Here is a 25,126-nt window from a genome sequence, read left to right as displayed (position 1 = left end):
TAAAAACTAAGCACAGCAAATGTGTTTTTATTGTTGTGATGGTAGAGCAGAGCCACCATTGACAAGGAGGACTTCCTTCAATAGAGCGGGCTAAGTCACATGACTCACCATGACGCCCCTCATCTTCTCACTGTCACTCACTCTGTGCATTATTGCTATAGTAGTCGAAGTAGCGGTAACAGTTCGGTAGTACGGTACTAGCTACTCCAATACCTAGCTTATAGGCACTTTGGTAGAAGATACGGCAGAAAAAAAAAAGAACTCCAACGTGACAGGAAGTCCTGCAGCTTCAGGTCCAAAGTTGGAACATGGTGCTGCTCCCGGTCCTGGTTCCCGTCACCATCACAAGATCCTGGTCTCTCTGTTCCTCCGAGGGAAGGACTCGGCTACAATGATGTCATCTGAATCATCCGAGTCCTGTGAATGGATGTCATCTCCCGCGTCCAGCTCGGCGGTACACAGGAGTTCTGCTTGCGCTGCTGGAAACACAGCAGCACCGCATGTCAGAGTCTGTCACATAGACGCAGCCTAAGGCCTCATCTCTACCATATACATGGAAATATCATATCATAAATACTACATTCAGTCATTCATTTTCTACCTATTGGAGCCTATCCCAGCTGTCTTTGGGCGAGAGGCGGGGTACACCCTGGACTGGTGGCCAGCCAATCACAGGGCACATATAGACAAACAACCATTCACACTCACATTCATACCTATGGACAATTTGGAGTCGCCAATTAACCTAGCATGTTTTTGGAATGTGGGAGGAAACCGGAGTACCCGGAGAAAACCCACGCATGCACGGGGAGAACATGCAAACTCCTCACAGAGATGGCCGAGGGTGGAATTGAACCCGGATCTCCTAGCTGTGAGGTCTGCGCGCTAACCAGACAACCGCCGTGCAGCCCCATACTGTGTTCTATTTAGGTCTTATTTCCTCATTATGTCTACTATATTAGGTCATAGGAGTGTAAAGGTGACTATAGGGGTGTTACTTCATGTGTAGCAGGCTCTAATCATGTTAAAAAGCGTAATTAAAAAGGCGATAAAGAGGTTTTGTACTTGGAATGACTCTCCGTCATTCCAACCGGAGTACCCGGAGAAACCCACGCATGCACAGGGAGAACTTGCAAACTCCACACAGAGATGGCCAAGGGTGGAATTGAACCCTGGTCTCCTAGCTGTGAGGTCTGCGTGCTAACCACTCGACCGCCATGCCGCCTACATGGAAATATCATATATCCTAAAGACTACATATTTGTGACTATTATTATTAATGACCTATTTAGCATTTTCATTGTGGTGGTTGCTTTTTTAAAAGTTGAAGACTACATATGTAGGTTGTGAAAAAGATGTAAGAGTATGAGACAGGAATAACATAAAAGTGATATGACAATAAAGTGAAAATATTGAGATGATGAATGAATACTATGAGCCATAATATGGGAAGAGTGTCGTCAATGAATCGTTGATATGGATGTTATAGATGTGTATCCCCATGTATGGATGGCATGGATGGACCTTTAGCGGGCGTCCCGGAGACGGGCCACGGGTCTTGGGTGTCTGTCTGGTGTGTATGGGGTGCGGGTCCTAGGTGCAGCACGACATCAGGACAGGTTGAGCACACCACGGCACGGCATGGCATGGCATGTGTTCCTTTCTAATCCACCTTCCCCTGCTGAGGAGAAATCAAAGAAAACTTGGACACACACCTGCTGGGTTTTGTCCCGACGCAGACAGATGTCCTCTGGGTGCGAGCGCCGTAGGAACGTTTCCAGATGCGGATGAGTCAAAGGACCCCAAGCTGTGGCACAAGCACACGCCTTCACAGATGCGCACCTTTGGACATTGTTTCAAGAGCAGCCGGCGTCCCGGTCAGTCACCTGTGTGTCATATGCTGACTGCGAGCCAGATGGCCCCTGAACGCTGATTGGATGGCGGTCAAGGAAAGCTCGTCCAGCGCTTGGCTGTGGCACGGTGGTGTGGAATCCCCCGCCTGAAAGACCGCAGGATGTTAGAAAAACATACACCCCCCCCCCTCCCCGCGCCTTCTTTACACTTGCGCCACCACCCTAGCGCTCCATCACCACCCCCCCCTTCACACCCGGGGGTCCCAACTTGCTCCAGTCCAACTTTTACTGCTTCATTCTATGTCAAAACAAAGCCTCCATTGTTCCCATCAACTTACCCATAATATTATGGAAAAGGGTAGAATGTTATGAGAATAACGTCAACATATGATGAGAATAAGCTTGTCATTTGGTTCTTATGTTATGAATATTTGATATCTTATTTCATATTTCAACTCTGCTACTAAAATGAGATTTTTCCTCATATGTCATAATATGGAGAAAATGAGCTTGGGGTAAACGTGATATGGGACTCAAAAGTCCAAATATTATGAGTGGGGAAAATAATGTAAACAATTATTTGATGGTCATAGCACAGAGTAGAAATAGTGTTATTAATATTTACTATGTGTTATCCATAACGTGAAGATTATTGAAGAAGAAATATTTGGAAAATAAAAAAACAGTAGCAAAAATGGAGGAAACAATGGAGGACTTTTTTTTTTGCTTTGTTTTGACAATTTGACAGCATCAGAGTATACAGCGTTTTTTGCTTTTTATTGACTCTATCCTCTTATTCTCTGTACAATACAACTTTTGTCTTGCAATATTTTGACTTTATCTGGTAAAATGTTTTTCTTCCGTCTTCCAGTAAATGTGATTCTCCTAATATTATGACTTTATTCCCCCAATATTAGAATTAACCTAATTTTCCAAAAAATACAACTTTATTTTCTTTTGTTTCTATCTCATATGGCAACCTCTTTTTTTAATATTTCAACTCTGTCACTAAAACGCCATTTTATTTTGATATTTACCGTATTTTCCGGAAAATAATTCACACTTTTTTTTCATAGGTTGGCTGTTCCTGCGACTTATAACTGAAAAAACTGTTTGTTACATAAACACTGGACACCTTTTTTCTGTTCATGTTTATTTTTTTTGTGTAGCTGAATAACGATTGTGTTAGCATATCTTACACCTATTCAGCCTGTTCTCTATTCTTTTATTGTTAGAACTTGCCTTCCAAGAGGACGTAATGTCTGTTTTGGTCAAGTAGTTTGGAAAATAAATTACTCACAAAAAATGAGACTTATACTCCAGTGCGACTTATGTATGTTTTTTTCTACCTAATTATGCATTTTTGGCCTTGTGCGACTTATAGTCCAGAAAATACGGTAATTGGCAAAAAATTACTCATCTTTCTTGTTAATTACTACTAAATGACATTTTTTGTAATGTTCTACAGGCCAATAAAAGAGCCACAGGCCACACCTTGGACAGCCCTGCTCTAGACGGAAGCAGGAAGTAGACTAAATATAGTGTATGTAAAGAAGAATATATAGACTTTTCGGCCACTTCATTGAACAGACATGCTAGGTGTACATACCTCACTTCTGTACTTCTTCCTGTTGATCACGTTTACATCCCACCTCGGACGTTCACATCCACCCTCCTCCTCCTCCTCATCTTCTTCCTCCACCTCGTCGTCGGCGTCGTCCTCCTGAGAGGCAGCAGCCAAGGCGGGGTCAGACAGCTCATGTTTTTCCTCCAGCGCCTGGACCCTTGGTTCCTGGCTAAGAAACACCAACACATATCATGCATGTATGTGTGTACTAGTATGTACGGAGAGTCATTCAAAGTACAAAACCTTTTTATCACCTTTTTAAATACACTTTTTAACATGATTAGAGCCCTCTACACATGAAGTAACACCCCTATAGCCACCTTTACACTCCTATGACCTAATTTAGTAGACAAAACGAGGAAATAAGACTTAAATAGAACACAGTATGGGGTTGCACGGCGGTCGTGTGGTTAGCACGCAGACCCGGGTTCAATTCCACCCTCGGCCATCTCTGTGTGGAGTTTGCATGTTCTCCTCGTGTATGCGTGGGTTTTCTACGGGTACTCCGGTTTCCTCCCACATTCCAAAAACATGCTAGGTTAATTAGCGACTCCAAATTGTCCATAGGTATGAATGTGAGTGTGAATGGTTGTTTGTCTATATGTGCCCTGTGATTGGCTGGCCACCAGTCCAGGGTGTACCCCGCCTCTCGCCCGAAGACAGCTGGGAGGATAAGCAGTAGAAAATGAATGAATGAATGTGAGGGCTTTAGCATTAAAATATGTATTTCCCATGACTTCCATTGTTAGCTAGCTCATATTAACTTGTTTTCTTGCACTAGAATGCACAGACAATTGTAAAGAAATATTTGTTCATGTTTCACATAAGGATTGCGAATAATGGGCCAAATTCCCCCCAAAATTGAATAAAAACATAAGATTTAAAAAAATAAAATTTCAATTTAAATAAATAAATAAATGAAACACGGCTGCACGGCGGTCGAGTGGTTAGCGCGCAGACCTCACAGTTAGGTGACCCGAGTTCAATCAGTTTGCATGTTCTACGCAGGTTTTCTCCGGGTACTCCGGTTTCCTCCCACATTCCAAAAACATGCTAGGTTAATTAGCGACTCCAAATTGTCCATAGGTATGAATGTGAGTGTGAATGGTTGTTTGTCTATAGGTGCCCTGTGATTGGCTGGCCACCAGTCCAGTGTGTACCAAGATAGCTGGGATAGGCTCCAGCACCCCCCCCCCGCGACCCTTGTGAGGATAAGCGGTAGAAAATGAATGAATGAATGAATAGAACACAGTATGGACTCAATCATGTTAGCATCGGGAGAGTTCCTTGTTCCTTTTGTTTTTCCATTATGGACATTAAGGACACTTTGCTTTAATATGCTAAAGTTTAGTGTAATAATAGAGAGAAGGTGTGTAATTGGAAGTGTGACGTTGCGAAGTACCCAAGCAAACTCTGGTACTCGTCCTGCTGCTGCCGTTGTTCTTCGCACTCTTTCTCCAGCTGTTCTCTTTCCGTCCTCAGCTGTCGCACTTCCTCTCTGGAAACACAGACGCACAGGGTTGGCTAAACGCTAGCAAAAGCTGCAAACTCTCTCGCATACTCGTGCCGCCGTCGGTCCAATTCCCGTTGGCTCGTCTGCTCTGCTTTCCAGCGTTCCAACATGTGCTCCAGCTCTTCTTTTTCCATCTTCAGTTGTTCAACTACCTCACTGCAGACACCACAATCAGGAATTACTGCTTCTGTGCTAAACATGGCTGGATGTTGATGTTATCTCGTCAGTGTGAATGTGCGATTCCACATACGTGTGCAGCTGCCGTTCATCTTCCCACTCTTCTCTTTCCGTCCTCAGCTGTCGCACCTCGTCTCTGGAAAGACAGTTTTCCAGGTTATTTTTAATTAGTAAAACTCTACGTGGCTTATAAACAAACCTTCCACTCACTCTTTACTTGACAGCGACTCCTGAAGCCCCGCCCTCTCCGCCTCCAATTGGGTGACGCATCCCCTCAGATCGGGCGCCTCGTCCGCTTCCGTCGTCGTCCCCGTGGTGATGGTCTTGGTGGGCGTAGTCTGAACAGCCAGGTCCAGGGTCCTCGCAGCCGTGGTTTGAGAGGCCTGGTGCAGAACGGCAGGGGGCGTGGTCTGACACTCCTGGTCCCACTGTTGTATGGTCCTGTTGGCATTTCTGGTGCTCTCTTCCAGCCTCTAGTAGGACAAACTGGATGTGATGATGATGTCAACGAGACACTTCAAAAAGGTCCACTATAATACAAATGTGGGCCCAAAAGTATGGTTACATGACCTTATCACATACTACAGTATTAATTGGCCCTGTACCCTAGAAACCGGCCATGAATGATACGGGAAAAGGCCGAAATGATACTGTGTCAAAGCCCAGGGCAGTGATACTGATAAAATATAGAGTTTAACCATGTCCAGTATCAGCCCCCGTAGCTGTCCACTCAGAGCGCGCTGCTCTGGTATCGTGCCCGTGAAACAACCAATCAGAGAACAGCACACGAGTGCTTAGTGCCTAGTGCTTCTCCAGTCACCAAAAAAAACCCAAACTTGATTAATGGAACTTTAATTGGCAGACATTGATAAGATAAGACTGTTGATAAAATATTATTGTTAAAATATTTTTGCAATTGTTGTGTTTACACTGTTTAGATATAATACATGTAATAAACTGAACATTTTCTGGAAACAAATAATAAGCTCATGATTAAATAGTATGTGATAATAACATCATCACATGGTTTGTCTGGTATCAGGCCCAGTATCATGCCCCCAAGTGTCAGTATCAGCCCGAGACCCTGATACCAAACAAACTATGTGATAACCTATAATTACCAGTTTTTCGACTCAATCTCAGGCGCGGTATGTCCGCCCCCAGCTGCTTCAGGTGGGCTGGGTTTTTGCTGGTTCAGCGGCGTGAAAGGTAATGTAGTCTAATGAAATTACTGATGCCTAGTCAAACTCATTATTACCATCAGTTTTTCATGAGATCTTTTTGAAGAAACTGTGACGTGGTGAGGGAGGACTGTATGTGAAAAGTGTATGAAAGCACAATAGCGCTCCTTGAATACATGGACTTTTGCATCTCTCCTTCCAATTCACTATCCCGGCACCTCTCACGGGTGCACAATTAGATGAGAGCCTTAAGTGTGCAGTTTCCACTCACCCTCTCCAGTTCCAGCAGTCTTCTCAACAGCCTGTACTTGCTCCATTCCTTGTAACCTAGGGGACACACACACACACACCATCTACAAGTTGACAGTCTTCATTTGTGTATGTGTGTGTACACACACACACACACACACACACAAGTCTTTCACCGTCATAGTGCGAGTCGAGACCTTTGAGTCCGACGGCAGGGCTCTCCGTGTCGAGCTCCTCTCTCAGCGTGGCGTTCTCCAGCTGAATTTGTTTGAGGTTCTCTGATAGACGAAGAACTGTGGAACTCAGCGCCTTCTGCTGCCTCCGGAAGACTTTATTGTCTGATATGCCGCTGTGGACACAGAGGGGGGGTGGGGGGGGTTCCACAAAATAGGATTTTTTTATCAGTGGAATATTTTTGTACTTGGGAGCATAGAAAAAAACTAGGAACACATACAGAACCACCTTAGAAATACAATTTAGCATGATTAGAGCTGGGGCGGGACGGTGGTCGTGTGGTTAGCGCCCTCGGCCATCTCTGTGTGGAGTTTGCATGTTCTCCCCGTGCATGCGTGGGTTTTCTCCGGGTACTCCGGTTTCCTCCCACATTCCAAAAACATGCTAGGTTAATTAGCGACTCCAAATTGTCCATAGGTATGAATGTGAGTGTGAATGGTTGTTTGTCTATAGGTGCCCTGTGATTGGCTGGCCACCAGTCCAGGGTGTACCCCGCCTCTCGCCCAAAGAAGACAGCTGGGATAGGCTCCAGCAACCCCCGTGACCCTCATGAGGATAAGCGGTATAAAATGAATGAATGAATGAATAATATATATTTTTAATGACCTCTCATGGCCCTGCAGTACCACCACAGCCCACCAGGGGACGGCAGCCCACACTTTGGGAACCACTGTCCTAAACTAATATTTCATAGGAGGAATATCAAGTTTAGGACTTCAAAATGAAAATGATGTTGAAAAATATGGTGTGAAAGTTTCTATTGACCGTCAGTGTATTTTTGAAAAACCGTGATCGCAAAGTGGCGAGGGATTACTGTACAAACAGTACAGTATTGTGGAAAAAACATAACACATAAGACAGGCCCTGAAAGGAAGATTAGAACTTGAGCCAACCTTTTCTCTGAAGCTTCGAGAAGCAACCTCAGTCTTTGGATCTGAAAGACACACACAGCATCTTAGTGAAGCTGTATATCCAGCTATGACAAAAAAGGAAAATGACAAAAAAAAAACTCCAAAATGTCTTGCAAGAATAAAGAATTCATAATTCATAAAAAGCAGTCCAGTCTAATCTTGTGATGAATGAAGAGACATGATTTATGTCTGAGTTGTCTCACCTCTCCACAATAGTTTTTCAAGGTCATCTTCATCTCCTCCAGGTTGGTGGCCCTCAGCTGGCTCTGTAGTTTTCTGTGGAATGAAAAAACAAAACAAAACAAAAGACAGGTTATGATCCATTTGTATGACAAGATCTTAATGTCATATTTTACCCGATGGTGTTCTCCTTCTCTCGACACTGCTGCTCCAGCTTCAGGATTCTCTGCTTCAGCCCGTTGGCAACCTTTAACGGACAGATGTATACATGCTATGTTAGGGTCAGAGATGAACGCACATGCCTCTCTCTTTTCTGTGGGTTCTAAAGGTATAAAAACGAGGCAGGTAGCTAACGAGCATAATGGGACACCTAAAAACCTCTCATTGGTTTATATTAGGGCTAATAAGGAAAACATGTTAGTAACACATTCAAGGAAATTCCTTTTAATGGTACTATTTTTTTGGACATTTGGTTAACATGCACTGGTCCCGTTTTGGCCCTCGGCCCACGCCTTAGTGCGGGAAAACCAAAGTTATTTCTACCAGCTGTCGCTTAGGGAGTATATGGATTGCCAGAGAGAAGTGAGAAGATACTGGAGCACTGCCCCCGTATTTTTTGGGGGAATTTGTGCGTCCCATTATGCCTCTTTTTAGCTGTTTTTATATCTTTAGAATGCACAAAAAAAAGTTATACGCATGTGGATGATGTGCAAAATTCCAAAGAAGGTGTGCTTTGGTGTTCACAATGCACATTCAGATGAAAAATGTCTTACCACACTGCCTTCATGTTTCTTGTCCACCAAGCTGCGAGTGTACTCCGACTTCTGTCGAGAGATGTGATAAAGACGGAGGAAAAACCACATATGAAAAAAAAAAAAAGTGGAATGCTGAACAATCCTACATTGGTGGGATCCAGGAGCTCTTCCAGCTGCTTCTCTCGTTTGGCGTTGTCTTCCTCGAGGCGGCGAATTTTGGCTTTCAATTTGTGGTTGTCAGACTTCTGCTCGTGGAGACTCTGCATAGACAGCAGGGGGCCATTGATGACACACAAAGGCTCCAAGGAATACCTCTAACAAACAACCCGCCAGGGTCTCCAATTAGGACCTAGTCAAAAACCGCTGGTGTGGGCTGCTGTGGCTGTAGGCAACCTCCTGGTGGCATTTGTTTTTATAATTACCCCCACGAGATGGCACAGGCTTGGCACAGGCTTGGACCAGGGGGAACCAGGCGATATGAAATTTTGAGAATTTAAGAACAACTATGACCGGACAAACAAACTTTATTTAACCAAATAACAAAACAGTGCTGGTGCATTTTGAAACAAACAATATTGTCAACATCTTTGGAAACCAAATAAAGCACTAATATTATGATAATATCACAATAACGCAATACTTTCTTTCATATGCAAGCTTTCACTCTGTCAATTTCTGGTGTTTGGGACATGCATTTTCTGTCAAACGCTTGCAGCATTTCTTGAAACGCTGGCTTTTCAACCGTATTAAAGAGCTGCATTTCTTCAGCCATGACTTTGGGCACCATTTTGCACAGTTCCGACCAAACGCCTCAGTGAGTGTTGGCTGTCAGGATGAAGGCTCTGCATCACCCGGCCTTCTTGGAGTCGACCAGGGGGGTTGCTGGAGAGCATCCCAGCTGGTGACTCCACAGATTCACTGATCACAGTTGGGTCTGGAAGTAATTAACCACCGTAAACAAGGGATTACCGGAGATCGTTTTTACATTTAGGACTCTCCAATGAATACCTTGTTCTTAGCGGTTTAGCTAAATAAACACACCAGCTACGATTACAGCATATACCGTCAGGTCTCCCTGTCCTTTCTTGTCAGTATTGGTCGGAAGAGGCCATTAAAGTGCCACAGATGTTCTGGTTAGCAACAAGCTATGTTGCGATGGATCTGCGCGATCGATCGATAGCGCTGCGCCCGAGATGGATCCATCGTTAGCGCAAAAATTGTTCGATTTCTGCGCTCACGATCGATGGTATATTACTGCGCCCGGGATGGATGTGTGTAGTTTGTTTAGATGCCTACAGATGGCAGCGCTGAGCGTTGTTACGTACAAGAATCAACAAGAAGTTGATGCATGCAAATTTCAAATCTTTGATTAATTGTCAAGCAGTTCACTTTGTTATAGTTCTCGGCGGGGGGGGGGGGGGTGTGAACCCTAACCCCTCGATCGCGCAGATCCATCGTTAGCGCGTAATACTCATACACATACCTTCTTGAGGAGCATGAGCTCACTTTGGATGTCCTCCTTCTCTCTGTAGTCACAGACGCCTAAAAACAAGCAAGGGACAAATGACGATGGACGCTCATGGTCACCCAACCAGGCCCCGCTTCTTGACATACCGTTGGAGGAAGAATGAAGATGTTTCTTCGGGGGTAACGCATGTCTGGGAAAATCCGGAGTCAAAGTCCAGTCTGATATCTGATCTACGCAAGAAAAACACAGTATAGTCAAATGTTACAGTACTTGACTTTGCAGTGTTGTGTCTCCTCGAGTCATCAACACCATCATTACCATCATTAATAGCCTGCGCCCCGGGGCCTTTGTGTTTTGTTCCTACCGTGGTGGTTGCTGAGGGACGTCAGGCGAGCTGAGCCAGTCTCCCCGGGGGTGTCGCACATAGACGCCCTCGGGAGCCTCCAGGCTGTCACTGCCGCCGGTGGTCCTCTCCTGGCATTCATATTCAGGCTGGAAAAGTACGGAGACCCTGAAAGAAAAACAAGGCAGAAATAAGTTAGCCAAAGTCTTGATGAATATTCAGAATGGAAGGAGACTTACTGAAGGGCGGAGGAGGCTTTCCTGATCTCTTCTTTGGTGTCTGAGGGAAAACAACAATGGTATGACATGAAATACTGACATCGAGAGATGACTTACAGGTATTTGTTGGAATACCTTTTTCAAATCGCTAGAGTATAAGGAGCCATCCTCGGGCTGAGGCGCATACAGAAAACGACAACACACATGAACTTGTAGTACTTTTGACTGAGAGCAGCATCGAATGACTTACCAGCACCTCGCAGTCTTCGTCCGTGAGAACATCACTGGCCCCCGCGGACATGTTGGCAGCCGACGAGGGAGCGTGTTAGGCGGACATGTCAGCTTCTGGTGCTGGCATGGAGTGGAGACATGAGGAGGCTGCCAGGGACACACACCATGACAATGAAGCATCAGTATCCACTGGTAACAAGGCCTGACACCCTGGCCACCCTCCCCTAAAAAAACAACAACCCATATACCCCTGGGGGAGTCATTTTAACCAAAGGTCAAACCAGAGATATTCAGAAATCATTCAATGACATTTAAGGTAGAAACGTGAGGGCGAACATGGCGTCACTAGTTTGTTGTGGACGTCTGTGTGACGTCACAGTGTTGTCCGTTTTGTGTCCAAATGGTTAAGGCTTAAGTATGCTGTCAAACTAGGATTTTTTAAAAACACGACTGTACCTTATTTCCCGTTTCTCATCAGCCACGATGTCCATCAAATCATTTTGAAGGCGAGGAGGCTCATAAAACAGTAGCATCGCTACGACCGCCCATCCTCTCACTCCGTTGTCCCTTTTAATTTAAATGGAACTCGCGTTAGCATTAGCATTAGCATCGGCTGCTCATTTCACGTTCTCTACGGAGGTTCTACCGGTGGTGGTTCTCAGCGACGTGTCACCAAAGCTACGTCAACATGTTTTCTCTTCAGCGAGGAGATTCGAGTCTTCTGGCAACCAAGCAACCGTTTGTTTGTGACTGCACCGCTGCACAGAAACCTCAAATTTCTGTTAATGGTTACCGGAAACTATAATCGTGCCTACAAAGTAAAAGCTCGAGTCTGAAATAACGTGGGCAACTCCTGCGTCGTGTCACGTATTTTCTGATTGATTTTGCTTCATTGTGGAGCTTTCATTTTAAATCATTATAACCACACTTGTTGTAATTATATGGAGCCAAATGTAACATTTTGGCAAAGTATTGTGTTTCGCGTCTAAAACTTACTTCCGTTCACTTTCTGTTATCCTATTGGCTACTAAAATAATAAAGGCGGGTCTTACAGTGTTTTCTTCCAATACAAAGAGAGAAAAGTGCGAGGGAAAACAGTAGATGGACGTCCAGTTACTTATGTCATATCTGGTCGTTTTTAGTCCCAGCTCAAAAACATTGGAGGAACCGTCGTGTCCAAAACCGTATAGACGGGCTTTTACTAAGATAGTCACTCATAATGGGAAAAGTGTTCATGAAAAGTGTTATTGAAATACATCGTTAGAACTCTAAAATTGAATTAACCACCTGGAAGAATGTCCAGCGACGCTATATGGGGGTCTTGGGAGTGAGGCTAGCTAGCTTATAGCAGCCCGGAAATAGTGGGTAAAATCTGGATGAAAATCGGCTATGGAGCTCAAACAATGCAGCGAAACGATGAAGGATATATACAAGAATGTATTGATTGGAGTAAATCATTTCAACCACATGCACCTTTACTCTCTCTCATCTTCAAAATATTGCACAAACAGGCAGCGTATGTGTTCTTGTCCACCGGAACTGCCTCTGGGTCACGTGGTTAAACCCACAGGTGTTGGCCCCATAAAACTACACTAAGCTAAATGAAACTAATCCATTATAGCTCAAATGTCACTTTACTGCAAAACTGGATTAAAAAAAGTGCAACGTTGCAATGATGTTCTAATAGTATGCTGCAATGAACAAGTGTGGATTTGGGAGTACAAGTGCCAGTGACTTTTTCCAGGTCTGCATGATCCCAAGAAGATGTTTTGGTGAGTAAACTCGCACTTCTTGTGTCTCTCTCAGACTGAAGTATGAAATTGCACCTTTTATGTAAAAAAACACCAACTTAATATGCATTGTGTGTCAGTGGAGCTATTCATGATAATTTGAAAAACTGTGATGTAGCGAGGGACCACTGTATACATGCAAAACAATACTATTTTCTGCAAATGCCGCCTTCCTGATTTTTTTTTGTCACACTTTGATGTTTGAGATGATCAAACAAATGTAAATACTAGTCAATGACAACACAAGTCAACACTTGGCTTTTGAAGTGAAACTTTGTATTATTAAGATAATTCCTATGACATAAGTGCTCTTTTGGAGGACCTACCACAAAAACTACAAGTCAAAGATTGTCTATGCGACAGGGATGGTCTGCTGTTTTTAGGAAGCTACTGCAACAACGTCAGTCAAAGATTGTCTATATGGCAGAGATGGTCTGCTGTTTTTCAGAAGCTACTGCAACAACCCCAGTCAAAGATTGTCTATGTAACAGGGATGGTCTGCTGTTTTTAGGAAGCTGCTGCAACAACGCCAGTCAAAGATTGTCTATGTGGCAGAGATCTTCTGTTTTTCGGAAGCTACTGCATCAACCCCAGTCAAAGATTGTCTATGTAACAGGGATGGTCTGCTGTTTTTAGGAAGCTGCTGCAACAACGCCAGTCAAAGATTGTCTATGTGGCAGAGATCTTCTGTTTTTCGGAAGCTACTGCAACAACACCAGTCAAAGATTGTCTATGTAACAGGGATGGTCTGCTGTTTTTCAGAAGCTACTGCAACAACGCCAGTCAAAGATTGTCTATGTGACAGAGATGGTCTGCTGTTTTTAGGAAGCTACTGCAATAATGGCAGTCAAAGATTGTCTATATAACAGGGATGGTCTGCTGTTTTTAAGAAGCTACTACAACAACGCCAGTCAAAGATTGTCTATGTGGCAGAGATCTTCTGTATTTTGGAAGCTACTGCAACAACGCCAGTCAAAGATTGTCTAATTTTGGAAGCTACTGCAACAACGCCAGTCAAAGATTGTCTATATGGCAGAGATGGTCTGCTGTTTTTCAGAAGCTACTACAATAACGCCAGTCAAAGATTGTCTATGCGGCAGAGATCTTCTGTATTTCGGAAGCTACTGCAACAACGCCAGTCAAAGATTGTCTATGTGGCAGCGATGGTCTGCTGTTTTTTGGAAGCTAATGCAACAACGCCAGTCAAAGATTGTCTATGTGGCAGAGATCTTCTGTTTTTCGGAAGCTACTGCAACAACGCCAGTCAAAGATTGTCCATGAGGCAGAGATGGTCTGCTGTTTTTAGGAAGCTACTGCAACAACGGCAATCAAAGATTGTCTATGCGACAGAGATGGTCTGCCGTTTTTAGGAATCTACTGCAACAACACCAGTCAAAGATTGTCTATGCGGCAGAGATGGTCTGCTGTTTTTAGGAAGCTAATGCAACAACACCAGTCAAAGATTGAGTCAAAGATTGTGTATGTGGCAGAGATGGTCTGCTGTTTTTAGGAAGCTACTCTCTCATTCTTCCAGCAGCCCGAGGACAAAGAGGACGTGTCCGAACTGCAGTGGTCTGCTCCAGTCCGCTCCTGCCTGCCTACAGGGGCGGGTACAGCCTCTCTTCCGTTAGGGGACACCCGTCCTACTCCTCATCATCTTCCTCCTCCTCAGCAGCAGTCAGCAGAGCTCGTCTCCGTCCCGAACCCAGCCCGTCCATTGCTTCTCAATCATGTCCGCCAACTGGGCCGGCGGAGATCTGCTGCGGGTCCCCCTGGGACTCATCAACAGCGAGGCCAAGTACCTGACCGCCGAGACGTTCGGCTTTAAGATCAACGCCTCAGCCGGCAGCCTGAAGAAGAAGCAGACGTGGACGCTGGAGCAGACCGGCGAGGACGGCAGCGTCGTCTTCCTCCTCTCCCACCTGGGCCGCTACCTGGGGGCGGACAAGGACGGCAACGTGACGGCGGACAGCGAGGCGCGCTCCCCGGACTGCCGCTTCCTCATCGCGGCGCACGAAGACGGCCGCTGGTCGCTGCAGTCGGAGCCGCACGGCCGATACCTGGGCGGCAGCCAGGACCGCATCACTTGCTTCGCGCAGGCGGCGTCGGCGGCGGAGAGGTGGAGCGTACACCTGGCCGTGCACCCTCAGGTCAACCTCTACAGCGTGGCGCGTAAACGCTTCCTGCACCTCAGCTCCCGCGGGGAGGTGTCCGCGGACCGGGACGCCCCATGGGGGGTGGACTCGCTCGTCACCTTGGTCTACCGAGACCAACGCTACCACCTGGAGACCTCGGACAACCGCTTCCTGCGCAGTGACGGCGGCCTGGTCCCGGCCACCGAGAGGGACACCGGCTACGTGCTGGAGTTCCGCTCCGGCAAAGTGGCCTTCCGAGACTGCAGCGGTCGCTACCTGGCGCCGACGGGGCCCACGGGGACGGTCAAGGCCGGGAAGGTGACCCGGGTGGGGAAGGATGAGCTGTTTGGCCTGGAGAGGAGTCATGCGCAAGTTGTCCTCACTGCTGCCAACGACAGGAACGTATCCACCCGGCAAGGTGAGACTGGGGGGGGGGCACAGACCCACCCCCTTTTGTTTGGTGTCTCTTTGTTTTTATAGGATCAACTGGAGCCTCTAGAGTCAAACACAATCCGTCCCCAAATGGTCCACTTATAGGACAAAGACATTGACATGTCAAAGATCCTCTAATTGACAGGAGTGTGCTGCTGTTTTAGCAATGTTCTACATCAAAGCCTGTCAAAGATGTTGTTGTCAAGTGGGTACTTGATCGATCGATTGACTGATTGATTGATCCTGGCAAAGAGCAGAGTAATAAATAAGGTCATGGTGATACGCCCTGGTCTCCACCATGCGGTATTCATCATCCCACCCCTCCTCTTCTTCTTCTTGCCGCGTCTCCTTTGCCACTTTTTGCCGCAGTAATTCTACACGTGCACCTCCAGGATTTTTTTTCTTTTCCATCCCAGGAGACTGAAAAGCAGAGGTCTGGTTGCCATGGAGACAGCACGCCACTGTGATGGATGGATGGATGGAGCTGTTTGCTGTTTTTTTCCAAATGTACATCATCTTTGTTTCAATCGGGTCGCCCACCTGATGTCACCAGCTGACATAATGCGTAATTGTCCGCTTCTCCAGGTGTGGACCTATCAGCCAATCAGGACGAGGAAGGAGACCAGGAAGTCTTCCAACTGGAGATGAGCCCCGAGGACAGGAAGTGTGCTTTTAGGACCTCTGCTGGCAAATACTGGACCTTGACGCCCGCTGGCGGACTGCAGTGCACCGCCGCCACCAAGTACACGGAAAACATGCGTTTGACCGGCTAAGCTTCATACGTTAGCCGCATGCTAAGTGGCTACGTCTTTTTTTTGTGTGTCCGTAAGGTGCGGCGACTCCTACTTTGACCTGGAGTGGCGTGACGGTCGCGTTTGCGTGCGTGCGGCCAACGGCAAGTACGTGACTGCTAAGAGGAACGGCCAGTTAGCCGCAACCGTCGACAACCAAGGTTTGTCCAAGTCCTTGAAGGCATCACGCATGTTTTTGTCTTTTGTAGAATTCATGCATCGTGCAGAACAATTTTTTTTAGCTAGTTAGCTACTAACCCAACCACATGATCACATCACATCCAAGACGGCCGTATGTAAACAACCTGTGACAGCCATCTTTGTTGGGCCATAAACCTATAACCCGAGTATTAGCGAATACACTGGAACCTTGCAAAGCCTCAGAAAGTCATATATGATTCCGATTCTTTCTTATGAGTCACACACTGAAGGGAATCGGGTACTCACTTGAATCACAGAGTCACAAGTTACCACCCTACCCGTCTCAGGAGTTGTCTCACATTTAATCACGTCCTGACATGTTACCTAGCTAGTGGCGGGGGAGAGTACATGAACAAGTAATGATTCGTTATAAAACTCATGAGTTTCGAACGATTCGTTCATTGCACATCATCTCATGTTTTCAATGAAGGTAAAAGTATGCTCAAGTGTTCTTTTCTATTCATTTAGAAATGTTTCGGCCATGGAAAACTATCATTGTTAAATGAAAAAAGCGTCAAGTTGACTGCTGATGACATCACAGACGATGTAACTCCCAGTTCCGGTTGCCATTTTGTTGGCTAGCTATAGGATGCTAACAAGAAAGGATGTTTTCATTCATTCAATTTCTACCGCTTATCCTCACAAGGGTAGCGGGGGTTGCTGGAGCCTATTCCAGCTGTCTTCCGGCGAGAGGCGGGGTACACCCTGGACTGGTGGCCAGCCAATCACAGGGCACATATAGACAAACAACCATTCACACTCACATTCATACAAAAATACATTATGGACTAACTACAGAATGCACACAAACCAAGGCATATTTGTGCTGTGAATGTTAACCAAAACATACGCTAACCGAGGTTTCCCTGTAATGCAAACATAGTGACTTCATCAAAGTGTTTATGTCAGCGTAACATTAAAAAATGCTACATGATAAGGAAGTGATAGCAATCGACATTTTTGATGTACGCTAACCAGCCTCTGCCCTCAGGAGAGGCCGAGCACTTCCTGATGAAACTCATCAACCGTCCAATCATCGTCCTCCGTGGCGAGCACGGTTTCATCGGTGCACGTAAGGCGGGCGGGGCCACCTTGGACTCCAACCGTGCGTCCTACGATGTTTTCCAGCTGGAGTTCCTCAACGGCGCGTACGCCCTCAAAGGTAGGCGGCCATGTTGAATGGGCGTGACCTTGGTTACGATGAGCTATGAGGGTGTTGTTTTATTTGACCTTCGCGTAGCCTTGTTGATATGACCTAGGCTTACCTTTTAGGATACTTTATATAGCTTAGCCTCGTTTAGCTTATTTTAGCCTAGCATAGCTTATCTTATTTTTGCTGTCTTGTAACCTTGCTTATGTTATTTTAGCTCAGCATCATTTAGCATATTAGCTTAGCTTAGAGGACATACAGTATAAAATGCTGACAGCATGCTAGCAACCAGATGTTCACACAATATGTGACATGTCCATCAAAATTTCTGCATAAATTTTCTAGCATTAGCAAATATTTTGTCATTGAAGCTGTCGCTAATCCTGTCTTTACATGAGCTGTTTCTTGGTTACAGAAAAAAAACGCTAAATTCTTTCCCAGAGGTTATTTGTCCGTGAGCGCTAAGTACGCTAATGTGGCTTTTGCAGACTGCCAAGGGAGGCGCTGGTGTGTCGGCAGCGACTCGGCGGTGTCGTGCGGCGATAGCGCTCCGGCTAACTTCCTCTTTGAGTTCTGCGACCTGAACAAGATGGCGGTGCGCGTCTCGGGGGGGAAGTATCTCAAAGGAGACCACGCCGGGGGGCTCAAGGCGAGTGCCGACTCCCTGGATGGCGCCACCTTGTGGGAATACTGAGGAAAGCACAGCACATTTTTCGTATCGGACTAATTCCTCTAGTTTTATCTCTTATCACTCTGCTCTTTACGTTCAATGCCACACGTATTGCTACTTTGCTTGCACGCTAAAACGTGTTTCCCATAGGAAATAATACACTTTGTTTGAAACCCTTTCATAAGCTTAGAATAAATCCATTTGAGGATAACTGGTTAGCTTGTTAGCTCTTTTGCCTGCTGCTGAGAGTCCCTGGAACATAATAGTTGTGCAATCCAGTGTAAACAACGAATAGTAGGAATGTAAAGGTGACTATAGGGGTGTTATTTCATGTCTAGGGGGCTCTAATCATGTTAAAAATTGTATTGAGAAGGTGATAAACAGGTTTTTTATGCCTAATATGTGTTATTTTTGCTTACTAGGCTTAATGTCATGGCCGGCCAAAGGGAGGAAGCAAGCTTTTTGCACAAAACTGTTATAAGCACATCAAAAAGATGCTGCAAATAAAACCGGGAAAGCATCTAAGTATCAAAGTCATTGTGGACGTGCCTTTTATGTCTTTTTTTATGTCAGCCTGCAACTGAAATCAGTAAAAACAAAACAAGGAAGTTCTTTTGATTGTCATAGTTGAGTACAGCTTACGTGTGGGAGGATGAGGAGGAGGAGGAGGAGGACGAGAAGGATTGGAAGATAAAAAAAAAGAGATGACCTGCTCCACTTCCTCAGAATAAAACACTCCAGTCATTGCAAAAGTGTGCGTGCAAACTTTTTCTTTTCTTTTTTTTTTTTTAATGGGAAGGCGCCTACTGGCTGCAGCATCTCTGCTTGTTGCCGTGGTAACTCCAGGCACACATGAAGTGTGGGAGTGCAAAGATACACATTGATATATAAAAAAATAAACCTCTTATTCATGTGTTCTCACACATGACACTGTGACACTATGATGAGATCCAATGGGCATTCTTTTTCTATGCCACTGATCTTCACTCGGTTGGATGGGGTATGCTGGAGCCTATCCCAGCTGGTACAATTTAGACAGTTTAGACTCACCAATTAACCTGCATGTTAAAAACATGCATGTTTTAATACATATAAAGTGAAAAACAGACATTATTGGATTTAATCACAAAAAGTATAATGTGGTATGTATGTTAATTACTGCCACAATAATGTATAAATGCTTAAATGTATAAAATATGTATGTATAAATGACCAAAGTCACTATAATCTTTGTTAAAGCATGGCAGTCATGACAGCAGCAACCTTCCTCTACATTTCCAATGATCACCGCTTAAAAGGAAACCCATACAACCTAGTGGTGTGTCGGTCATGAACGAACGGGTCAAAAGAACTAGTTCTTTTTTGTGAACGGAATGAACGAAGTCACAGCCCCTAAAATACCCGTTCAGTCCAACACAATCGCAGCGTCGAACCCGGCTGCGTGATTGCGCTGTTGAGTCGGAACGAACGTGAATATGAGTGAACGGATTGATTCGACAAGGCTGACCGGAACGGATCTTTTTACTGTATAAACCGGATCATTCAGATTCAGTTCACTGAAATGAACGGTTTTGCCCACCACTAATACAACCAATCACACTCCACGGTTTTCCCCTTCGCAGTGTCCCATTGGCTGGCTCGCAGTAGTTGTCCCATGATGCTTTGCCGCAACCCTTGGAATTCAAATCCAGCGGACCAATCAGAGGCTTCCAGTCCGCCAGATGCCGCTTTTTAAATTTTGTTAGCGAGACTGTTGTCAAAAAGCAGCAGTAAACGGAACGACGTCGTGGTGGCGGAAGGCCCGAATACCGAGTGTCGTGTTCTACCTCAGGTTTCATTTTAAATCTTTAATCGACAATTTTATCGTATAATTAAGTGTCGGAGTAACTTTAGTGCGGTTACATTTGAAGGTAACGCAAAGAATTGGTGGTGATTGTACCTCGTAGCCTAGCTAGCCGTTTCCCCTCGGCCGCTTTAGCTAGCTTATCGGTTTTAAACCAACCCTCCCCCATTTTTTTTTTTTAAACAAGCACTTTCGTTCAAAATGAGCGCCGGAACCGGGAAGCCGGCGAACCCGTCGGCACACGTCGACCCCAAGACTGCTCCCCTCAAGGAGATCCCCGAAGTCCTGGTCGACCAGAGGACCATGAGACGCTACACGCGGGGCCGCTTCCTCGGCAAGGGAGGCTTCGCCAAGTGCTACGAGATAACCGACGTGGAAAGCAAGCAGGTGTTCGCCGGCAAGATAGTTCCTAAGTCGCTGATCCTCAAGCAGCACCAGCGGGAGAAGATGACCTCGGAGATCACCATCCACAAGAGCCTCCACCACGCCAACATCGTCGGCTTCCACGGCTTCTTCGAGGACGACGACTTTGTCTTTGTGGTGCTGGAGATCTGCAGGAGAAGAGTGAGTGGTCTTCATTATTCACATGAAAACATTTCTATAAAAATTAATACAAAAAGGCAAACAGCTGAAGGTTGTTTATTGTAAAGGTTTTCTTTTCATATCTATGTGAGTCGTCTTCCATGATTTGGGCAAACAAGATGGATGATGTAGTAACCTCCCATCAAATGTGTTTTTGTTGCTCTGCAGTCGTTGCTGGAGCTGCACAAACGTCGCAAGGCGGTGACGGAGCCCGAGGCGCGCTACTACATGATGCAGCTGCTCAAAGGCGTGCAGTACCTGCACGACAACAAAGTCATCCACAGAGACCTTAAACTGGGAAACGTCTTCCTCAACGACGACATGGACGTCAAGATCGGTGAGTGCCCCCCCCCCCCCCACCCCACCCCCAATTATTTTTATTGTGTCGACGGGAAACACACACGCATCACTTTCCACCTTTTGAGACCAAAACATGGCGTCTTTGTGTCCTGCAGGTGACTTCGGATTGGCAACCAAGATCGAGTTTGACGGCGAGCGTAAGAAGACTCTGTGCGGGACGCCCAACTACATCGCCCCCGAGGTTCTCTGCAAGAAGGGGCACAGCTTTGAGGTGGACGTCTGGTCCCTGGGATGTATACTGTAGGTACACAGTCATCATGGCAACATCACATCCTTCACCAGCACAGTGCTCCTCATATACATGATCTCTGACAGCTAATAGTTGTCATATTAGCGTCATGTTCCACAGGGACCCTTGCCGAGTCCTATGAGGAAGTGTTATGTAATTCCAGGTACACGTTGCTGGTGGGCAAGCCGCCGTTTGAGACGTCGTGCTTGAAGGAGACATACAACCGCATCAAGAAGAACAGCTACACCATCCCATGGGTAAGGCGCCACCGCCACCTTTTTTTCCGCAGCACGCCTTCTCCCGCCTCATGTTTCCACCTCTGCCGCCACCGTCAGCACATCAACCCGGCGGCCACGTCTCTCATCAAGCGGATGCTGCACGCCGACCCCGGCCAGCGCCCCACCATCGGCGAGATGCTCGCGGACGAGTTCTTCGCCACCGGCTACATCCCGCAGCGCCTGCCCACCACCTGCCTCACCGTGCCGCCACGCTTCTCCATAGCGCCCTCTACCGCCGTCGACCCCGCCCAGAGGCGACCCCTGAGCGCCATCAACAATAAAGGTCAGACCGCCGCCCCTCACGGCATGTCCCCTCCCCTTCCCCCCCCCTTTTGCTGTGCTCACCACTTGTGTTGTTGCTAGGCGGGTCAGAGAAGGTGGAAGCCAAGGATGAGCAGCTTCCAAGGTGAGGCGATGCTCACTTCTTCACACACACGAATCATACAACCTAACACAGGGTTTCCCAAAGTCATTCTCAGGGGCCTGAAGATCTGTTTTTATTATATTTGTCAGCATTGATTGACAGGAATATCATGTCTTTTCTGTGTAGTAAAGGGTGTAAATGTTAGTTGACAGTATATAATAATAATAATAATAATAATAATAATAATAATCTAAGCAGTAGTTTGGCTGTACAGGAAGTGCTTCCATCAACGTACGATCTTAAATGCATGATGATCATCTTCTTAGGGACGCAGCGCCATCAGATCACCTGAAGGACATGCTACAGCAGCTGAAAAGCATCATGGCCGCCAAACCCTCAGAGAGACCCCTCGTTCGCCAAGGTGAGCGCCTCCCCGTCTCGCCGGCTCTTCCCCGAGGAGGCTGACTGACAACGGTTTTTGTCCCCGCAGAGGAAGCCGAGGATCCCGCCTGCATCCCCATCTTCTGGATCAGCAAGTGGGTGGACTACTCGGACAAATATGGATTAGGTAGGAAGCCTCGCCTTTGGCACCTGAGCGCCATCTTGGCCTGCATTGCATGACACCTAGTGGCACTTGCCGCGGAACCACACCCGCTTCCAACTGCAACGGAACTTTGTCGTCCAGCACCTGAAAATCACTCAAATCTTTGCACACCTGTGAGTCAGGAGTTCTTGACAAAGTACCCGGACTTGAGTTTTACTGAGTCAGTAAAACTCAAGTCCGGGTACTTTGTCAAGCACTCGTGCGTCACTAAAAGTCAAGTCCGGGTACTTTGTCAAGCACTCGTGCGTCACTTAAAGTCAAGTCCGGGTACTTTGTCAAGCACTCGTGCGTCACTTAAAGTCAAGTCCGGGTACTTTGTCAAGCACTCGTGCGTCACTTAAAGTCAAGTCCGGGTACTTTGTCAAGCACTCGTGCGTCACTTAAAGTCAAGTCCGGGTACTTTGTCAAGCGCTCGTGCGTCACTTAAAGTCAAGTCCGGATACTTTGTCAAGCGCTCGTGCGGCACTTAAAGTCAAGTCCGGGTACTTTGTCAAGCGCTCGTGCGTCGGTAAAACTCAAGTTCGGGTACTTTGTCAAGCACTCGTACGTCGGTAAATCTCAAGTCTGGGTACTTTGTCAAGCACTCGTATGTCAGTAAAACTCAAGTCCGGATACTTTGTCAAGCACTCGTGAGTCGGTAAAACTCAACTCCGGATACTTTGTCAAGCACTCGTGAGTCGGTAAAACTCAACTCCGGATACTTTGTCAAGCACTCGTGCGTCACTTAAAGTCAAGTCCGGGTACTTTGTCAAGCACTCGTGCGTCACTTAAAGTCAAGTCCGGGTACTTTGTCAAGCACTCGTGCGTCACTTAAAGTCAAGTCCGGGTACTTTGTCAAGCGCTCGTGCATCACTTAAAGTCAAGTCCGGATACTTTGTCAAGCGCTCGTGCGGCACTTAAAGTCAAGTCCGGGTACTTTGTCAAGCGCTCGTGCGTCGGTAAAACTCAAGTTCGGGTACTTTGTCAAGCACTCGTGCGTCGGTAAATCTCAAGTCTGGGTACTTTGTCAAGCACTCGTATGTCAGTAAAACTCAAGTCCGGATACTTTGTCAAGCACTCGTGAGTCGGTAAAACTCAACTCCGGATACTTTGTCAAGCACTCGTGAGTCAGTTTAGGACGAGCCCCTGTTGATGTGAATCTTTGTGAACCCAGAGTCTTTGCTGAGCACGCCGGAATCGGAACCTCCCGAGTCAGTCAAACAGAAGTGTTGATCACCCCATGACTCGGTGAAACGGGATTCTGTGTTGAGTCTTTTCAAGATGGCGCAGTTGGTCTCAAATCTCCGCGCGCCTGCAAGTTGGTGAAACTCAAACCTTGGTGGAACATCCGTGAGTCGGTCCACCTCGAGTACCCGTGAATCGGATAAACTCAAGTCTTTGTCTCGCACCGATTAACTGGTGAACCACCGGTGAATCTCAAATCTTCATAGAGCACTTGTGAATCAGAAACTTGAACCCTGGTCGAACATTGAGTCGGTGAACCTTGAGTACCCGTGAATCGGTGAAACATGAGTCTCCCCCCCCCCAGGCTACCAGCTGTGTGACAACAGCGTGGGTGTGCTCTTCAACGACTACACGCGCCTCATCATGTACGCCGACGGCGACAGCCTGCAGTACATCGATAAAGCGACGGCCGAGTCGTACATGAGCATGCGCTCGTACCCGCCCGCGCTCAACAAGAAGGTGGGTGTTTTGACTTTTGGCTCCTCATCCTCCTCCTTGTGGTCCCGATGCTCACCGCCACCTTGTCGCCGTTGCAGATAACGCTGCTGAAGTACTTCCGCAACTACATGAGCGAGCACCTGCTGAAGGCCGGCGCCAACATGGCGCGGCGGGAAGGCGACGAGCTGGCGCGTCTGCCCTACCTGTCGCTGTGGTTCCGCACAAAGAGCGCCATCGTGCTGCACCTCAGCAACGGAACCGTGCAGATCAACTTCTTCCAGGTGGGATGCCAAGCACCATCGTAGCTTCCTACGCTAACATTTCCCCCCAAACAAACCATAACCGCCCGCGTGTTGCAGGACCACACCAAGCTGATCCTGTGCCCGCTGATGGGGGCCGTGACCTACATCGACCAGAAGCGGGACTTCCGCACTTACAAGCTGTCCCTGCTGGAGGAGTTTGGCTGCAGCAAGGAGCTGGCCAGCCGCATGCACTACGCCAAGCTGATGGTGGAGAAGCTGATGGACAGCAACCCTGCCGCCCACTAAGGGGGGGGGGGGCGCCTCTCCAAACCTCGCCTTTTTATCTCCTTTCCGCCTGTTCTCCGCTGTTTTGGAACCACATTGCAGCCTTTCATCTCTCATTTCTGTACATTCCCTCTACTCATTCTGTCTACTTCACTTTTTAAATTCCTATATTTTAAATGTTTCATGTTTTCTATTCGGATGTATGAACTCTACATACTGAATGTGTGTTGTAAAATTCATTTCTACCAGAGTTTAAATAAAGTTTTTCTGGTTAATACATTTTACAACAATTGTTTATCAATCTTGCAAATAGTATCACTAGGATGTCGACTAAAATACTTAATTGGCATTAATTTAATATACTTAGCATGAAATCTAGAGAATATACTTTATAGATTTAGAGTAGGGATGAACGATTATCAGGGTGTTACGTCATACCAGTAAATCCAATAACAGCCCAAAAATGAGTAAAATACGTCCCCTTTAAATATTGCTCTGACAGCCATCTTTAAAAACCGCTTCAATGAGGCGAGGTTACTCGGACTGTGAAGGTGAGCAAATCAAGCAC

At 46.5% G+C, this 25,126-nt stretch overlaps 3 protein-coding genes across 7 annotated transcripts; 2 read left to right on the top strand and 1 right to left on the bottom strand.

Annotated features, from left to right (window-relative positions):
* iqce (IQ motif containing E) lies at positions 1-11,872 on the bottom strand. Of its 5 annotated transcripts, XM_058085365.2 has the most exons (24): positions 11,587-11,872; positions 11,397-11,507; positions 10,960-11,087; positions 10,845-10,883; positions 10,731-10,770; positions 10,513-10,659; positions 10,295-10,378; positions 10,164-10,222; positions 8,827-8,940; positions 8,699-8,749; positions 8,102-8,172; positions 7,949-8,021; positions 7,728-7,768; positions 6,798-6,949; positions 6,623-6,678; positions 5,381-5,643; positions 5,244-5,306; positions 5,042-5,149; positions 4,883-4,978; positions 3,463-3,649; positions 1,887-1,999; positions 1,716-1,807; positions 1,525-1,593; positions 1-476 (listed from the first exon to the last, which is right to left on the bottom strand). In XM_058085365.2, the coding sequence occupies exons 3-24, from the start codon at positions 11,008-11,010 to the stop codon at positions 343-345; spliced, it is 2,103 nt and encodes a 700-aa protein (XP_057941348.2). In that variant the 5' UTR covers positions 11,011-11,087; positions 11,397-11,507; positions 11,587-11,872; the 3' UTR covers positions 1-342. The 5 variants fall into 5 exon arrangements, with proteins under 5 accessions (XP_057941348.2, XP_057941339.2, XP_057941356.2 ...); XM_058085356.2 differs by having other exon boundaries at positions 11,397-11,872; XM_058085373.2 differs by lacking the exon at positions 10,845-10,883 and having other exon boundaries at positions 11,397-11,871.
* A 359-nt stretch (positions 11,873-12,231) lies between these two features.
* On the top strand, positions 12,232-18,851 carry LOC131137428 (fascin). The gene is made up of 6 exons (XM_058085395.2): positions 12,232-12,712; positions 14,406-15,283; positions 15,883-16,039; positions 16,128-16,249; positions 17,281-17,451; positions 17,928-18,851. Exons 1-6 carry the CDS (start codon positions 12,705-12,707, stop codon positions 18,131-18,133), a joined length of 1,542 nt encoding a protein of 513 aa, XP_057941378.2. The 5' UTR covers positions 12,232-12,704; the 3' UTR covers positions 18,134-18,851.
* A 963-nt stretch (positions 18,852-19,814) lies between these two features.
* plk1 (polo-like kinase 1 (Drosophila)) lies at positions 19,815-24,835 on the top strand. Its single transcript, XM_058075561.2, has 11 exons — positions 19,815-20,516; positions 20,703-20,871; positions 20,990-21,134; positions 21,287-21,380; positions 21,459-21,684; positions 21,765-21,807; positions 22,092-22,186; positions 22,256-22,333; positions 23,898-24,052; positions 24,130-24,312; positions 24,391-24,835. Exons 1-11 carry the CDS (start codon positions 20,154-20,156, stop codon positions 24,577-24,579), a joined length of 1,740 nt encoding a protein of 579 aa, XP_057931544.2. The 5' UTR covers positions 19,815-20,153; the 3' UTR covers positions 24,580-24,835.
* The last annotated feature ends 291 nt before the right edge of the window (positions 24,836-25,126 follow it).

The sequence above is a fragment of the Doryrhamphus excisus genome, linkage group LG9, assembly GCF_037039965.1.
Source record: "Doryrhamphus excisus strain RoL-2023G ecotype Guam linkage group LG9, RoL_Dexc_Guam_v1.1, whole genome shotgun sequence".
Lineage (NCBI taxonomy): Eukaryota > Metazoa > Chordata > Actinopteri > Syngnathiformes > Syngnathidae > Doryrhamphus > Doryrhamphus excisus.
This window is presented reverse-complemented; position numbering and strand designations above follow the sequence as displayed.

Bases quoted from the DNA above. Each gene is read 5' to 3' on its own strand.
- iqce (XM_058085356.2), bottom strand. From the start codon at position 11,010: ATGTCCGCGGGGGCCAGTGATGTTCTCACGGACGAAGACTGCGAGGTG. The intron at 10,771-10,844 runs GTATTCCAACAA...GTTTTCCCTCAG, and splicing joins ACTCTAGCGATTTGAAAAAG to ACACCAAAGAAGAGATCAGG. The intron at 5,644-6,622 runs GTGAGTGGAAAC...TTGTCCTACTAG, and splicing joins GACTGCTGGAACTGGAGAGG to AGGCTGGAAGAGAGCACCAG.
- LOC131137428 (XM_058085395.2), top strand. The intron at 16,250-17,280 runs GTTTGTCCAAGT...CTCTGCCCTCAG, and splicing joins CGCAACCGTCGACAACCAAG to GAGAGGCCGAGCACTTCCTG. The intron at 17,452-17,927 runs GTAGGCGGCCAT...TGGCTTTTGCAG, and splicing joins CGGCGCGTACGCCCTCAAAG to ACTGCCAAGGGAGGCGCTGG.
- plk1 (XM_058075561.2), top strand. From the start codon at position 20,154: ATGAGCGCCGGAACCGGGAAGCCGGCGAACCCGTCGGCACACGTCGAC. The intron at 20,872-20,989 runs GTGAGTGCCCCC...TGTGTCCTGCAG, and splicing joins CGACATGGACGTCAAGATCG to GTGACTTCGGATTGGCAACC. The intron at 21,685-21,764 runs GTCAGACCGCCG...TGTTGTTGCTAG, and splicing joins GAGCGCCATCAACAATAAAG to GCGGGTCAGAGAAGGTGGAA.